Here is a 17,966-nt window from a genome sequence, read left to right as displayed (position 1 = left end):
CCTCCGTCTTTCTGCTCCGTTTGTGCACATTTCAAAGTATCTGCTTTGCTTTCCAGCAGCAAAATTGAAAGAGCAGCAAAATAATTGTTTTAAAAAGCTCTTTGTCTCACATGGTTGAGACTACACAGCCAAGTACATTCAGTGTCTCCTTCTTTTGGAGGGTGAAAGGTGCAGTCGAGAGTGGTTCAGGGTCCGAGGCCTGTTGGAGTTCTCCCACGGTTCAATTCCAGGAGGAGAACAAATGACCGGCTTATTGTAGCACACTTTGGCATATATGTATTTCTGAATACTTCCAACTGGAAGGAGATAAACCCAGAGCAGTGCCTTGTGCAGCCACCTTGCATGCAAACTTTTAGTGCAGAGAGGAAGGCAGAATTAGTTGCCCCAAGTCAAGGCATTGGTGCCTTAAGGTAATTTTAGACTCTAGAAGTGGGCTTAATAAAAAAAACCAAACTCTCACACTGGGGGAGAATGGATGGTGCCTCTTCACCCAGTCTAGAACAGCTCTGCCAGGCTCTGCCCACACAGTGATGCCAGCATCACTCCAGTGCTGCTGATCTGCTAAAATATTTTTGTTGTTATAGATTCTGTCGTATTAAAGAGTTAATAAAAATATATATACAGTGTCTTTTCTGATGGCACAATATTAGACTGCGGTGAACATGTCCTCTCAGATCAGCTGATGTTATAAACAAACCACTCACACTTACCTGCTCTTTTTTAGGTGAATTACAGTGGTGCCTCGCAAGACGAAATTAATTCATTCCGCAAGTCTCTTCGTCTTGCGAGTTTTTCGTCTTGCGATGCACGGTTTCCCATAGGAATGCACTGAAAATCAATTAATGCGTTCCTAGGGAAACCGCCTTCAGACCAGGTCCGGGGACAGTCTGTCCCCGGACCTCTTCTGAAGGCTGGGGGGGACGGACAAGGGCTTTTCTTCCCACCCCCAGCATTTTAAAAAACCCCAGGACAGCGGAGGACTTCTCCGCTGTCCGGGCGATCTTAAAATGCTGGCGGGCGGCATTTTAAAATCGCCCCGGACAACGGAGGACTTCTCCGCTGTCCCGGGCGATTTAAATGCCCCTGGGAAGGCAGGCAGGGGGGACAAAGACTTTCGCCCCCCGCCCGCCTTCATAAGGTGTTCCCGCCCCCCGCCCCGCTTCGGAACAGCGTTTTTAAATGCTGGGGGTCGGGAGCGAACGCTTCGCTCCCGACCCCCAGCATTTTAAAATCTCCCCGGGACAGCAGAGACTTCTCTGCTGTCCCGGGGAGATTTTAAAATGCTGGGGGTCGGCAGCGAACGCTTCGCTCCCGCCCGCCAGCATTTTAAGATCGCCCGGGGCAGGCGGGGGGGGGGGGAAGGCAGGCGGGGGGGAGCAAAGACTTTTGCCCCCGCCGGCCTTCAGAAGAGGTCCTCTTCTGAAGGCCGGCTGTGGGCGAAAGTCTTTGCTCCCGACTGCCAGCATTTCCCTATGGGCTTTCGTCTTGCGATGCAAGCCCATAGGGAAATTCGTCTTGCGAAGCGCCTCCAAAACAGAAAACCCTTTCGTCTTGCGGGTTTTCCGTCTTGCGAGGCATTCGTCTTGCGGGGTACCACTGTATTTTGTTTTTGTGTGTCACGGTTTTATATATTGTGTGTGTGTGTGTGTGTGTGTGTGTGTATATATATATATATATATATATATATATATATATATATATAGATATATAATGGTGAGAAGCCACTCTGGACCTCTGAGAGGGTCTAGCTCGTGCCGTGAACTTTGTACTTCCAACAACTGACCTCATATTCTGATTCAGAGGTCTTGGGTTAATATTTTTGTTGTCTCCATTTCCCCTTTTTATAATGGAAAAGCCAGTGACCTACCCATGAGACTTGCTCTGAGGTTAGATTAGAGAAAGGAAATGTTATTCCTTTATCCCAAAGAAAATGTTAATAATGTTTTATAAGCCACCCCATCCCTGAAGGGTTAGGGCAGGCAACAATAAATTTAGAAACAAATAAAAAATTGCATTAAAATTTAAGATCAATTTTAACAGCTGAGACAAGACAGTTATGCCTTAAGGGAAAGGGCGGGAATCTTAATAAATGAAGTAGATGGCAGATATTATTAATGGAAACACTTTTGTTTTATCCATATTACTTTGGCCTTGTATGGCAGTAGCTTTATACCATTCAAGTATGTTCAGGTATTACTGGCACAGTTTAAAAACAATGTTTATTTATAGTGATCTTCTTTTTGCTGCCTTGTCTTCTGTTATCTGGCTTGTCAATCTTGCCCACCAAGTACTAAAATATGCAAGATAATTGTGAACAGCACTTTAGAAAAATGCTCTGTTCATGGCTTAGCTCTTGTGCGTCTGTTTTTTTCCCCTTTCAGGTTGGAATTGTGGGAAGAACAGGAGCTGGAAAGAGCTCTTTAATAGCTGCTCTTTTCCGGTTGGCTGAGCCCCAAGGAAGAATTTGGATTGATAAGTATTTGACATCAGAACTAGGACTTCATGACTTGAGGAAGAAAATTTCAATCATACCTCAGGTATGGTCTACTTTGTGTATCAGTACATTATAGAGGTCCAGCACTCTCCAGAAAGTCGGGATTTGTAGTATTTTCTTTATCGTTATTCTGCACCCTGTTGGTACCATTCCAGGAATCTTTTGTAGTATTGTGGTTCTTTCTCTCTACCCCCCCCCACGCCCCCAGTCATTTTTAATTTTTTTTTTTTTGCACATGTTAATCCTCTTTTCTCTGAATGTTGACTCGAAAATGAAGTGAAATTATGATGACTATTTTAACGGTTTCATTATCTGTGTTTCTGCCATGCCCAAGCGGCTTGCTTGCATTCATTAGTTATCATTGCAGATTGAATTTAGTTTGTAGGCAAAGGTGCTGTATTCTGAAGGCAGAGGGACGACACACAAGATACGTTGGAGCAGAAATTACAGCAACATCCAGATATATAAAAGGCTAAAAATTTGCAGGCCAAGTTGCTGTGATGCATCTTGACCATTCCTACCCACAAACTGAATAAAAGTCTGTCCTTACATATACTGGCATATCAGTTTTCACTGTGGACACAACCCATGTGGGAAACAGTTATGGCCCTTCTGTGTGTACAATTTATAGCAGTCCTCCACCCCAATTTTTCTGCATGCCTCGCCATGATGTCATTCATCACTCCACAGCTCTTTCCAAATACAGCAGCCACTTTTTCTTCAGTTGCCCCCCCCCCAAAAGTGAAGGATCGTAACTCCAGAATGGGGTCATAACATTTCCATGATGTGAAAAGCGCTTTTGCCTAGTTTTCTGCGTTCTGTGTGGCATTTGATGTGTGAGGTTTGAGTGACTTCCGTTTTGTACCCCCCCCTCCTGATCAACTTTTCTTTCTTTCTTTTTTTGGTTTTGCAAATTCACAGAAAAATATTCTTGCAAATATTAAAGTTTTACACGATTCTTTTGAATCTAGGACTTCCCTTCTCCCCTCCGTGGGTTCATTTAAAAACTTTTCCAACTGCATATTATAGGTACATCCAATTTGCAGTCCTCCATTATATCCAAAGTCTATGTCTTATTCCAAGAGTTATTTAAAGCCTGCCAAAGAGTTCAAGTGTTTACAGTGGTCTTTCAGATACAATCTATATTTGTCCCCTTCTCTGTTCAAGTTTTGATCTTCCTGATTTCTGATTTTGCCAGTTAGTCTTGCTATCTCTGCATAGTCCAATAGTTTCACCTGCCAGTCCACCCTCATAGGTATCTTATGGTCTTTCCAACTCTGGGTGAGCAACATCCTTGCAGCTGTTGTAGCATGCATAAATAGCCTTTTCGGTTCTTTTGGAATCTCTGCAGCTACAATTCCTAACAAAAAGGCTTCTGGTTTTTTAACAAAGGTTATTTTAAACATTTTTTTCAACTCATTATACCATTTCCCAAAATTCATTTATCACTTTACAGTTCCACCACATATGGTAAAAGGTGCCTTCTTTCTGTTTGCATTTCCAACAAATATTTAAACTAGTCCTGTACATTTCCACTACCCCTGGTCAACCTCTTTTGATGGGAGGTCATCCGGACCTAAACAGTGAACTCAGAAAGTTCCTGTTGTCTAAACAGAATTCCAGAACCAGGTGTTCAATACCAAAATGATAATTGTAACCTGAAAGGGCTTTTGATACCATGTACATTTGCTCATTAATAAGATATTTGCTTGGTTAGTGGAAAAGAGAATAGAAGTGGTGTGGGTACAAACACAGAACCTTTCTCAGTCCAAACACATCCCATCATTGGTGTTGACAGAAAAAGCACAGTCACCATCAAAACAACAGTGACATTCCACAGATGCTGGGGACGTACCGCTGAAATTTCGCTCCAAGAAACATCAGAACAAGCAATGGCTTGTATGTCTGGAAGGCTTCTGTTTTGCAAATTTGATCTCCATGTGGTTTGTGTAATTTTAGCCATTTCAGCAAAAACCGAGGCACGGCTTCCCATTGGTTGCAAGAGCTTCTTGCACTCAGTGGAAGCCGCATTGCATGTTTGGGTTCCGAACGTTTGAAAATGGAAGCATTTACTTCCGTTTTTTTGGTGCTCAAGAACCGAAGCGTATGACAACGGTGCTCTTTTTGGCTTTGCTGTTGCTATGGTGTGTTAAGTTTTTACCTTATACCATTGGTACATTTTATTTTATTTTATTACTTTATTTTATTACTTTATTTTATTTTATTTTATTTTATTGCATTGCATTGCATTGCATTGCATTGCATTGCATTGCATTGCATTGCATTGCATTGCATTGCATTGCATTGCATTGGCTAGTGGCTGATGCAAATAAAGATTCTTCTGGTTCAAATTCTAATGACCAAATAAAACTCCAAACATCAAACATCTGGGATGGGTGAAGGCGGGGACTCCATCCTCAAACATGACTTCATTTTAGAAAACCGTTTCCAGACAAGGGAGAGGGACTTGGGAGAGGTGAAGAAATTGAGAGGCAAAGTAGTGACCGGTGGGGTAGTGGGGAGGAAGACCCTCTCTCATAACACACTACCTGTGTGCTAAGAGCTATAGGTAAAAGAAGGGCTGGGAAGAGCAGGATTCTGGGGTCAGAATGTGTTTTCCCACAAGTAAGGCTCATGACATTTATGATGATTTGGCGGGAGGCATGTTTCTGTTTACGAAGCACGACCACAGCAAGCCCAAAGAAAATGACCTAATTTGGGGTGGATTCATAGCTACAGTCTCCCTAGTAAAATGGAAAGCTGGGTTGCTCCTTTCCTACCTCAACATTTTGTTGCTCATGTGTGTGTTTTTAATTCATGACAGTGTCACAAACTCAGTGCTAGGAGCCATGCGCAGTAATTACCTTTTATATAAAGAGGGTTTTTTGCTGAGAGTTTTTCTTGTTTTTTAATGCACTACGGTAAAATTTTTAGTGAGCAGAATGGCCCTCTAAAAGCCCCCTTTGGCTTATCCCCCTTTCCCCTTCTGTTCAGAGAATGGAAAGCACAGAAAGAGGCAGGTATGCTATTACTAGCAAATACATACAATTGGATTGCAGCCTAATGCAGCCTCCCTTTTTGTTTCTGAACACTGAAGGCTTCATTAATGCACAGTAGTGCTTCAGAGTGAAGTTGGTGACCTTTTTGTATCTAAAAAGGACTTTACATGGACTTAAATTCTTCTGCCTTTGTGCTTGCACAATGTTCTTTTCTCCTGAAAATGGACGATGATCAGTTCATTCAAAGGCTGCAGGGTTTTGAAAGACCTTTTCCAGGCTATTTCAGGTGGGAGTTGCATTGTAAAATACTGGGGGGGAAATACATTTAAGAGCTCAGAGATATTCTCCGAAGCTAAGTCTGCTTTCTATCCTTTGAGATACTTGCTGTTATATACATTGTTGACACACGGACTTCTTGTTATGAGTGTACAATTAGTTTGACAAAATAAGAAGTGTTTTGACTTCTATCTTTCCAGTTGTAAGTAAAGGTTTAGTCTAAAATCCCTGGGGAGATTCAAGTGTCTAAAGATTGGTGGGTACAATTACTTTGCAGGTGAAAAGAGACTCGCCCCCCCATCCCCAAATTCTTAGGAGTGTATAAAAGGAAGTAACCTTTGCATGTTTGGATTTGAAAACTGCGGACGAGGCTAAATTGTGCAATCTTTTATTAATAAATACAATATCAGGTGTGTTGGAAGCAACTGCACGAAGTGATTCTTCATCCTCAAACACTCTGTCCATACTCTCTCTTGATCAAATTCTCCTTGTCTCTTTGCTGTAGAGTTGCTGGTGCAAACTGTCCTTTGGTGTGAAACCAGTGGTTGGGGCTGGTTCACAAAACCCTAAGTATTGCTGGGAAAGCAGGGAGGGAGATGTTGCAGAAAGGCCGGGGAAGCAGTCAGCAGGCACTCCTAATTTTTATTTACGTTTTTATTTATATTTAAAGCTTACATCTTGCCCGTTTTATTTTTCAAGAACTCAAGGGAGTTAGCAAGTCAAGGCAAGTATTAAAACAATATTTCATATGTAAACGAATTCTTCGGTTAAGCTGAATAATAAAACCCACAAAAACCCACAGTAATGATTTAAACACAGCCAAAGAGCAGACATAAAAATAATCAGCCCTTTTTGAGCAAGCACATATTTGCCCAGCTGCCTAAAACTCTACCAGATAACACTTGGCTTGGCAAGGCATTCCATGATATGGGTGGCACCGTGAAGAATGCCTTAGCTGTGGCTCCCATCAGCTGGGCCCTGAACTATGGCTGAGCAATGGCGAAACATCATATCAGCACAGGGGTGTTGTGTCTGTATATTATTATTACTTTTTTGGGTAGCAGAAATAAATAAAAAATAAATTGCTGCCATTGTTGTGGTAGATGTATTGTGTACAGTTGGTAGCAATTCTTACAAAAATCTTAGTATTAGAATCGCCCTCAAGGGTAGGCTCTTATTCCCAATTGACACATGAAGCACCAATGCTAAAAGAAAAATGTTTTCCCCAAAACTATGCAATGAGGTTAGATCTGAGTTTACATTTAAACTGGAGCCTTTGTTTAGTTCTTTTTTCCACCGGCCCAATGGTATTATGAGGTCTAAAGCAGATGAGATGTTAATAAAATCAGTATGTGTTTTTGTTATGTAAACAGCAATTGTATTTCAGCCTGAGCAGCTTTAGGAATATGGGTTTGAGGGAGAAAAGGTTACATATTTATGGCTCTGCCACGGTTCTCAAAAAAATCTCCTCTCTGAAGCTGCCGTGTTCATTTCAAAGGTACCAATGGCAACTTCTCTTGGAATGCAAATAGCAGCTTCAGGAAATCTGTTTGTCCAAAGTGTGACAGGAGAGAAAGACACTACGCATCCCAGTCTCTCAGAGATTCCAAAGCCCCAAACCAGAGGTCTCAGGGTGGTTCACAGAAAAGATTGACATAAAAACCACAATATATATAATCAAAATAAAAACAACCCAATAACACCCCCCAAAAGAGCCACATTTTAAAAGGGCATAGAATGTCAATCAGATCAACCAAAGGCCTGGTTAAAAAGGAAGGTGCATAATGAAGGCGCCAGGCGAACCTCCCTGGGGAGAGCATTCCACAGACGGGGAGCCACTGCAGAGAAGACCCTTCTCCTGTGTTGCCACCCTCCAGACCTCAGGGAGGAGGAGGCACACAAAGGAGGATTTTTTTAAAGTCTCCAGTGAAAATTTGGACTGCCGCCAGTTTGCCGAGGATGCACAGCACCCTTGTCTCTTAATCTGGGTGGTCCAGAGCAGGTGTCCAGCATCAGTAATGGCTTAATGAGGGTGATGAGTAGTTCAGTTGCCCTGTTGAATTCAGTTCTTTCTCTGGACGCCTAAATGACTTTTGTGGTATGCAGTGCCTTTTACCAGCTTAGGCTGGCATCCCAGCTGAGGCCCCTCTTACATAGAAATAGCCCTCTCCTCTGTTCAAATACATGTTAGGTTATTATGGTTTAATGTACATGGGGCTGCCTTTGAATATTGTTCCTAAACATTATTGCTTCGAAATGCTAAAGTCAGGTTTTAACTGGTGCTTGCGAAGCATCTTCTGAATGCTAATAATAATGCTAATAATGCTTATAATGCTAATAATAATAATAATTTATTTATACCCTGCCCATCTGGGCAACTCCCAACAGAATACTAAAAACATGATAAAACATAAAACATTAAAAACTTCCCTAAACATGGTTGCTTTCAGATGTCTTCTAAAAGTCAGGTAGTTTATTTCCTTGACATCTGATGGGAGGGCATTCCATGGGGGGGGTGCCACTACCAAGAAGGCCCTCTGCCTGGTTCCCTGTAGCTTCACTTCTCACAGTGAGGGAACCGCCAGAAGGCCCTCAGAGCTGGACCTCAGTGTCCGGGCTGAACGATGGGGGTGGAGACGCTCCTTCAGGTATACTATCCTTCGGGTAGTGATAAAGCGGGATATCAAATCCAAACTGGGGCAAGGCTGTTTATGGCTTTAAAGGTTAGCACCAGATACCTGCACTGGCTCCCAGTTTGTTTCCAGGCCCAGTTCAAATGCTGGCTTTGATCTTTTGGGGTTTGGCTATGTGCTTCCATTTGAGCATGCCCATTTTCAGCCATCGCCATACGAGACCGCTTCTGAAATTAAGCAGGTGGCAACCAGAAAAGTGCAACAGTAGAATCATAGAATCATAGAATCATAGAGTTGGAAGAGACCACAAGGGCCATCGAGTCCAACCCCCTGCCAAGCAGGAAACACCATCAGAGCACTCCTGACATATGGTTGTCAAGCCTCTGCTTAAAGACCTCCAAAGAAGGAGACTCCACCACACTCCTTGGCAGCAAATTCCACTGTCGAACAGCTCTTACTGTCAGGAAGTTCTTCCTAATGTTTAGGTGGAATCTTCTTTCTTGTAGTTTGGATCCATTGCTCCGTGTCCGCTTCTCTGGAGCAGCAGAAAACAACCTTTCTCCCTCCTCTATGTGACATCCTTTTATATATTTGAACATGGCTATCATATCACCCCTTAACCTCCTCTTCTCCAGGCTAAACATGCCCAGCTCCCTTAGCCGTTCCTCATAAGGCATCGTTTCCAGGCCTTTGACCATTTTGGTTGCCCACCTCTGGACACGTTCCAGTTTGTCAGTGTCCTTCTTGAACTGTGGTGCCCAGAACTGGACACAGTACTCCAGGTGAGGTCTGACCAGAGCAGAATACAGTGGCACTATTACTTCCCTTGATCTAGATGCTATACTCCTATTGATGAGGCCCAGAATTGCATTGGCTTTTTTAGCTGCCGCGTCACACTGTAGGGGGAAGGCATGAGCCCTACCCCACAAAACTCTCCCATGGCTGCAAAGATGGATAAGTTTTCTTTCAGGGAAGCATCATTTCAGGGGATCCATCATTTACTTACCGTCTTATCAAGAACTTGCTACGTTTCCTTGGAATATAAGTTTGAAAGCTGGCAAGTTCTTGAGTGCGGGTGGCTCAGTTCCAGCATGCACTCCAAATCATGGTTCGGTACATCACCAAATTGGCGAGCTGTGATTAATGCCTTGCCTGAAGATAATGGTTTGCAATTCCACTTCAAACTGTGGTTTCAAGTCAGGGCTCGGAGGCAAGGCACTGATTGCAGCTTGCAATCAGTCTGGGTATCGCAGCAAACTGTGGTTGGTGAAAACCAGGAATTGGAGGAAAGAACCAGCTCATAAGCAGGAAATGGGAGAGCTTACAGGGATGCTGTTAATCACCAAACCATGGTTGTTTTAACTACCGAAATGAACCTCAGACCTGTTGATTTTAACCGAATTCTGTTTACAGGTTGTTTCTGAGATAACCATCTGCCAGAAAAAAATGCTGCTGCTTAAACTTCTAATTGGTTCTTTGGATATGATTTTATGAAACTTGTATTACTCGCCACCAGTCTTTTGATGCAATATTATTTCTTTCCCTGACTGTAATTTACAGTTATTTACAGGTTTGGCTTATTAACTTCCTCTCATGAAACAGGCAATTTTAATATAACAATCTGTGTCAGAAATAGTAATTAAAATTATCCTTATCTACTGTTGCAGTACATGTGTGCTGTTATAATTTTATAACAGTTGTGAAGATTTTATGAATTCAGATTTCCCATTTTGCCAACCTATAAAAATAGATTGAAATGGAAAATCATCTGAACAATAATTTCAACTTGCACCCAATAGCGTAATATAATAAGTATTGTTTTAATAAAATAGGGGCTTTTTGTAAGAAGACTGTAATATTTCAGTCTTTTTAATGCTTTTGCTGGGCGCTTTTCATCAACAGGTTCCGTAATAAAAATGACACTCCTGAAAAACCTATTTCATAGTTTTGTATTTGAAAAGAAAACACAGATCTACATTATACTGTACATTTATTCTGTCTGTTTTGATTTTAAGTGCATTTATAACGTGGCAGAAGTAGTTTAGAAATATTGTATGCAAAAAGCTTTGGATGTGCCATGTAACTTAGCTTAGTATACCAGGCCATTAAAACAGGGCCATCATATATGTGGGATTTCAAAGGCGGAATTGATGTACGGGGGGGATTTCTGAAAACCGGCACTTTGTCCTGGCGTGTTTTTTTGAGAAAAAAAACATATGTGATGTCCTGGTTCTCACTTTTTGAAATATGGCGACCCTACATTAAAATCAAAATAGCTACCTGAATCTTGTTGGCATTTAATCATCAGTTCAGATTCCTGCATAGCAGAGGGGCTAGACTACATGACAAGCTCTACAGCACTTTGGGTTAAACCACAGAGCCTAGGGCTTGCTGATCAGAAGGTCGGCGGTTCGAATCCCCGCGATGGGGTAAGTTCCCGTTGCTCGGTCCCTGCTCCTGCTAACCTAGCAGTTCGAAAGCATGCCAGTGCAAGTAGATAAATAGGTACTGCTCCGGCAGGAAGGTAAATGGCGTTTACGTGTGCTGCTCTGGTTTGCCAGAAGCGGCTTAGTCATGCTGGCAACACGACCCGAAAGCTGTACACCAGCTCCCTTGGCCAATAAAGTGAGATGAGCGCCGCAACCCCAGAGTCGGCCACGACTGGACCTAATGGTCAGGGGTCCCTTTACCTTTACCTTTTACAGTTCTATGATTCTATTATTCTTTTCTTTCTTTTTCTTTTTTTTTTTGAAAATAATATTTATTACTTTTCCAAAAATTTAAACACTACAAAAACAATACAATACAATACAATACAAAAACACTACATAACACTAACACATTAAACTAACAAAGCAAAGCAAAAACAGTTTAAAACACATCAAACAATTTCAATATCTTATCTTTCATTCACTTATTTCCACGACCTCCTCACACCTCCCTTTTTGTATTCCACTTCTGTTAATTGTTTCAGCAATTCCTTTCCATCTTCCTCTGTTTTCTATCCTATAATTATCTTAACACATTCGAACCTTATTTTTTCCTTTAATACTCTATTAATCTATTTATACTTAATTCCTTATAACATTTCTACTAAAGCCATATAACTTCCTTCCAGATTCTATTATTCTTTTCTCTAGATTATTAAACTTCCAGTGCAGATCATTTTAAAGAGAAAGACTATGAAATACATATGGACGAACGAATGCTTCTAGGCTGTATTGAACCATTATGCTATGGCTGCAGTGGGTGCCTTTGAATGAGTTGCCTCACCAGATGCACCCATGGGTGGGCCAAATCAGATTATATGAAACGCATAGCTTGTTCTGATTTTCCTGCCTTAAGTAACTGGGCTGGGTGGGTGTTGGTGGGATTTGGTGCAGGGAGAAATAAGACTACAGTGAGAGATTTTCAACCCTCTGTCTATGTGCTGTGATCCTGGCAATTCTCACACACACCCCACCCCCACAAGCTGTTATTTGCACTGGGAGGTAAGCTCCCATTGGCATGTCATAGTGTGCTTTCTCTGTGGTTGGTGCATGACCTTGGCATTTCACTTTGAGAGGGAATTATTATTATTATTATTATTATTACTACTATTTAAATTTGCGTGCCACCCTTTTTTAAAAAAAAACTTATTAAGAATTTCAACATAACAAATTATCAAAAAGGTATCATCTTCATTCCCCCCCATTTCCCCCCTCCCCCAAGAAAAACCCTCCCTCCCTCCCCCCCAAGACTTCCCTCAGCTCCTTTCTCTGATTTTTCAACATATGTTATTCTCTTTATTTATTTTTTAAAATAATTTTTATTAACCGGCCAATCAAATCAAATCAAATCACATCACATAAATTCCGAATTACAAAGCCGAATTTTAAATTTTGTTGAGGGGACCCATATTTCAAGATCCGAAGGGGGATTCTGATCATCTTCTTGCTACTGCGTTAATGTCCAAATCAGTCCAAACAAAGTTCATAATTCTATCCAGTCTTATCATGCTGTTTCCACATCACATCTTGTTCATATATTTTCTCTTTTTTCTTTATGATCTCTTCTGATAGTCTCCTTAAGCCGATAAACACCAATAATAATCCTGTGTGAATTTTTCCGTTCTTCCAATCAAATCGAGATGGTTTCCATATATCATCGCCTTCATAGATAACATCGCTCTTTCCATCTTTAATTACAGAACTGTCGTTCTTAAGTCCCTCTGAGGAGTTTCACCCACAATATAAAAACAGCTCTATTTCTCTATTTCTCCTCCCAGACTTAAGTCCTCCGACAGAACTTCCCAATATGGCGACAGCACTTTTAACTGCGTCATTCCAAAGCCCTTATACATTCCACGCTCTTCTCAAAACATGCTTTGGTTCGAAAGTTTATCTCCACACAGCCTTAAATCCACAGCTTAAGTCCTTAAAACGACATTTCTGACTTGTGAGGTGGGGGGATTCTTGTTTAATCACATAAAGGAAAGAAAGGAAAGTTTTTTTTCCCCTCCCCCATCAGTCCCTTTGCCATACCGAGTCTTGGCGTATCTTCTCATGATTTATACTTGTTCCTCCGACTCGTCTTGTTTTATCAGAGATCTCTTCTGTTAGCAGTCTTTACTCCCCCTCCTTCCTTGAAATATGTGCATTGGCTTCATCCAAATTGTTTCTTTTGAAGTTCTTGCAGCTAGTGGCGCGGAACAGAGACGGCGTCCAGGAGCGCCGAAATCCCACAGGAGGGCATTGTGCCTAGTGCCCCCATCCCCACAAATTCGGGGGTGGTATAGGGCACAGCAGGCAAGGACAGTCCCCCCCCCCACAATCCTGGGGGGGGGGGTAGGGAGGCTATTTACTCCCATCACAGCCTCCAAATTACCTTTTGTGGGTCGGAGAGCTGTTATTGTCAGCCATCTTCTGATGCGCCCCTAGTGGCCCCAACATATGTTATTCTCTGCATATTATAGAATTGTAAATATCCTTAAATTATCTATCTATTATGTTAACAATAATAAATTTATGTATGTTTATTCAAAACCTGCCAAGGAGTCCAGTTCATTTTGTTGTTTTTTAAAGTAATTTGTTAAAAGTTCCCATTCTTCTTTAAAGCCACAGTTGTCCTTGTCTCGCAGTTTGTATGACAATTTCACCAGTTCCGCATAGTCCATCAATTTCCCTTGCCACTTTTCTTTTGTCGGGATTTCCTCATTCTTCCATCCTATACTATTAAGACTCTTGCCGCCGTTGTTGCATACATAAATAAGTTCTTTATTTTCCTTGGCAGGTCTTTTCCTACAATCCCTAATGCTTCTGGTTTTTTTTAACAAATGTTAATTTAAACATTTTCTTCAACCCATTATATATCATTTCCCATTTTTTAAAAAAATTCTCTACATTCCCACCACATATGGTAAAAAGTCCCTTCTTTTTCTTTGCATTTCCAACATGCACTTGACCCAGTTTTATACATTCTTGCAATCTGTACTGGTGTGCATGCCACCTTTACCCACAGGTCTGAGGGCGGTTACAACATAAAATCACAATGAAAAAATCCACACAAAATACATAATAAAACAGGATGTCAATCAGCCCAAGGCCTGGTTAAAGAGGAACGTTTTTGCCTGGCGTCTAAAGGTATATAATGAAGGTACCTGGGGAGAGCATTCCACAACGGGGAGCCACTGCAGAAAAGGCCCTTTCTCGTGTTGCCGCCCTCTGGATGTCTCGTGGAGGAGGCCCATGAAGAAGGGCCTCAGATGGTGATCACAGGGTCTGGTGTGGTTCATATGGGGAGAGGCAGACCTTGAGGGAAGCTGCCACCCAATGCATATAACTGTGGGGAGGTGGGGTTTTATTGTTTGTGTGTGTGTGGTTTGTCGTGTTTGAGGACAAAGGATAAAAATGCATCCTACCACCATGGTCCAGATCCTGACTCCCCTCCCCCAGGTTGCCGTGCAGGATTTAAAAAATAACAATTAAGCATATAAAACCAGATGCGTCACTGGGCCATCGTTGCTGTCTAGAGACAGACAGCGATGGCTCTCATTCTGCTAAATTAGATAACACTTGTAGTTTAATGGTGAATTTTGGATACAATGGAGATGTAAAAGATCTGGAAAGATGCAGGATGAAATGATTAATAACAGGACCCACAAAGGGGAGGTGGGAAGCCCAGGAGATTATTTGGAATCTTGTTTTCATGTTGGATATGTGATTATAAAATTCTAATTTGAAGAACCAAATAAATAAATTTATTAAAATCATCCTCATCATCCTGCCAAATTACTTATGACCAAGGCTGTAAGCATAAGCATGAGAGGAGGCCTCATTCTACACAGTGGGACTTTTCCATGTAAACATGACAGGATTGTGCTGTAAGTAAAATTGAACCAAGTTAAGTGTATCTTAGAAGCACGCAGTTTTAAGCAGGACGTAGTCTTGGCTAAAATTATTTATCTGGAGTGGGGCCAGTGATTTCCTTATTTGCCCAATCCTGCCTCAGGCTCCAGTCATTCCACATTTTATCCTGGTTTCACCATGGCAGTGAAACCAGACGAGCAATTATCTTCGTCCTTAATGATGAGTTCGCTAGCATGAGCAGGCAAGGTTTCCCCCCCCCCCCTTCACAAGGAAGGATCAAGGTTAATCCAGTTGCAGAATTAGGGTAGCAAACACACGTGTATAATTGGGGCAACAAGTAGCTACTTACCAAATGTTATTTGTTGCTTTTAAATTTCAATTTTGTCAATAAGTATTTCAGTGTGTGTGTGTTTGAAAAATTTCATAGCAAAACCAGTTTGCCTTTTAGTTTCTTCCCCCCACCCCCACCCCAAATTTGAAGAATGGTAGGGAAAGAATCTTGCTGAAACTTCATTTCCCTTGGAATCGTTTACTATGTAGCTAAATTTTTTTGCCTGTTTTCTTTTTATCCTCCTAACAAGATCTGATTATGTAGTTCTGATGGGTGATTTCTTAAAGGACATATATCCAGTACACGTGAAAAGAGGTTCAAATACAGTAAAAGACTGCGCAGTAAATCCTTCCCTTTAAACCTCATCATGTAAACAATTTTTCTTCAGTGCCTCCATAATAAAACAGTAAAAGGCATCAGTGTGTGCAGGTGTGCAGCTGCGTATCTGGATATTTCCTTAAAATTGTACATATGTAACTCACATAGGGACGCGGGTGGCGCTGTGGGTTAAACCACAGAGCCTAGGACTTGCCGATCAGAAGGTCGGCGGTTCAAATCCCCACAATGGGGTGAGCTCTCGTTGCTCGGTCTCTGCTCCTGCCAACCTAGCAGTTCGAAAGCATATCAAAGTGCAAGTAGATAAATAGGTACCGCTCCAACAGGAAGGTAAACGGCATTTCTGTGTGCTGCTCTGGTTCACCAGAAGCGGCTTAGTCATGCTGGCCACATGACCCGGAAGCTGTACGCCGGCTCCCTCGGCCAGTAAAGCGAGATGAGCGCCGCAACCACAGAGTCGGTCACGACTGGACCTAATGGTCAGGGGTCCCTTTACCTTTAACTCGCATATCCTAAAGCAGCATTTCACTCAGGGCAGAATTTATTTATTTATTTAAAAAAAAAGTCCCAGTGGCTGCTGTTTCTAGGCAAAGCACAACGTTGAGAGCGATTTAGCTCTTCCATGCTCACAGTTTTTTCTCCTATGGGCTGCCATATGTACAGGGTGTGGTCTGAAGACACACAACAGTGACACCTTGCTAAAGCTAAGCAGACCTTGGGTCACAGTGAGGGAGATTTCTAGAGAAAACGTGATGGTCGGGGAAGGGATGAAGCCCCACTTGCAGAGACCTCTGTTGCCCAGAAGAAGAAGCGTTTGTTGAACAAGTAGTTCTGCCCTAAGTGGTTTTTTTCACGCATCTGGGAGACATCTTTATCAAAGCTAAGTGTGTACAATGTTTGTCTCTTGATGATCAAGGCTGATAAAGCAGAAACATCTTGAATGATAACCTACTGTGTTGTAGGAGCCAGTTTTGTTCACTGGGACCATGAGAAAAAACTTGGATCCTTTTGACGAATATAGCGATGAAGAGCTGTGGAATTCCTTGGAAGAGGTAATGTTTTCAAAAATAAAATGCTTTTTACCTGCAACATGAATTCAGAATCGAAGGCTTCCTGGGCAGCCAAGTTTTGCTTAGACCTAACTTAGTCAGGCTCAGTAATTGCAATAGGTGTATTCTGAGTAAAGCTTAGCTGAATGATATCTATATTCTTTCTGTTAGGTGAACAGTTAGATGCCCTTCCTAGTCACTTGTGACTATCATTTTCTTTTATAGATAGAAAAGACAAGAGATTATGAGTCTCATTTGAAGTGAAATATGAAGCACAAAATTGATATTACATTATTTTAGGAACAATCTACTTACGGCATACCGATATATTTGCAGGTCCAGCTCAAGGAGGCTATAGAAGAACTACCTGACAAACTGGAAACACAACTGGCAGAATCTGGATCTAATTTTAGTGTTGGCCAGAGGCAACTGGTGTGTCTTGCCAGGGCTATTCTGAAGAAGAATAAAATATTGATTATTGATGAAGCAACAGCAAATGTGGACCCAAGGTAAGCACATAATTCTGATAATCCACCTGCAGTGTTGTTACATATCATCCATCAACTTAGTTACAGAAGGCTATTCTGGAATGAAATTAAGTGGATGGCTGGAGTTTGATGTAACACTAAACCATGGTTTCGCCTTGAATTCATAAGCTCCACCCTCCCCTATTTCAGCACGGTCAGGAAGAGGAAGTACAAAGTTTCAGTTCTGTTTGGTTCGTTATCTGTGAAACTGGAACTGTGATTAGTCTTCACTGTGGTCTAAAGGATTATAAACCATGAACTATGATCTGAAGCTGATGTGTCCCAAACTATAGTGAAGATGAACCACAGCTTGCCCATATTGACAAATCGCAGCAAGATGGAAATCCACTCTTGAGGCTGTGCCAGAGGAATGGGCGAGCACTCAAGCCTGAGGCTCATTCACATACGTCTAAATGATGGTTTGGCAGTACAGTCAAACCTCGGATGTTGAACGCAATGTTCGAAAACCAGAGCATTTACTTCCTGTTTTTTGGCGTTTGGGAGCCGAAACGTACGATAAAGGAGGCATCCGGGAACCGAGGTTTGACTGTACATCAGAATGTAGCCAGTGAGTGAGTTTGAGATTTTCTACACTCTCTGGTGGTAATGTGATACTCATAGGATAGTCAAAAGAACTAGACCAGTGGATTCGAAGTCCAAATTCTTGAACCAGAACGTAGGCACACTGAGATCACACTGAGATAATAATAATAATAATAATAATAATAATAATAATAATAATAATGTGATGTAGCCTAGGCCACTGTGTGTGGATTTTTCATACCATGGAGTCATGATTCATTTTAATAACATCCTTGCAAGAGCATCTGTGTTCCTTGTGAAGGTTCTGACAAAAGGACTTTACTGTTTGTGTGGTTTTTCTTTTTAAACTGTCGCAGGAAAATGGCGTCCCTTTCATTGGCTAATGCTTTGCTTAAAGCAAGAAGGGTTGGTAGCTGTAGCTTTTATCAGGC

At 41.8% G+C, this 17,966-nt stretch overlaps 1 protein-coding gene across 2 annotated transcripts in view; it reads left to right on the top strand.

Annotated features, from left to right (window-relative positions):
* ABCC4 (ATP binding cassette subfamily C member 4 (PEL blood group)) overlaps nucleotides 1–16,994 on the top strand; it is a 134,235-nt gene extending 117,241 nt beyond the window's left edge. For both annotated transcript variants that reach the window (XM_081002949.1, XM_081002948.1), the window contains exons 26-28: nucleotides 2,382–2,537; nucleotides 16,379–16,468; nucleotides 16,802–16,994. In XM_081002949.1, the coding sequence (XP_080859075.1) occupies nucleotides 2,382–2,537; nucleotides 16,379–16,468; nucleotides 16,802–16,978 (423 nt within the window). In that variant the 3' untranslated portion in view covers nucleotides 16,979–16,994. The remainder of the gene's footprint in view (nucleotides 1–2,381; nucleotides 2,538–16,378; nucleotides 16,469–16,801) is intronic.
* Nucleotides 16,995–17,966: the final 972 nt, after the last annotated feature.

This window comes from Podarcis pityusensis (genome assembly GCF_964106645.2).
Source record: "Podarcis pityusensis genome assembly, chromosome: 4".
NCBI classification, from domain to species: Eukaryota; Metazoa; Chordata; class Lepidosauria; order Squamata; family Lacertidae; genus Podarcis; species Podarcis pityusensis.
The sequence above is the reverse complement of the archived record's forward strand: the minus strand, read 5'-3'. Positions and strand labels throughout refer to the sequence as shown.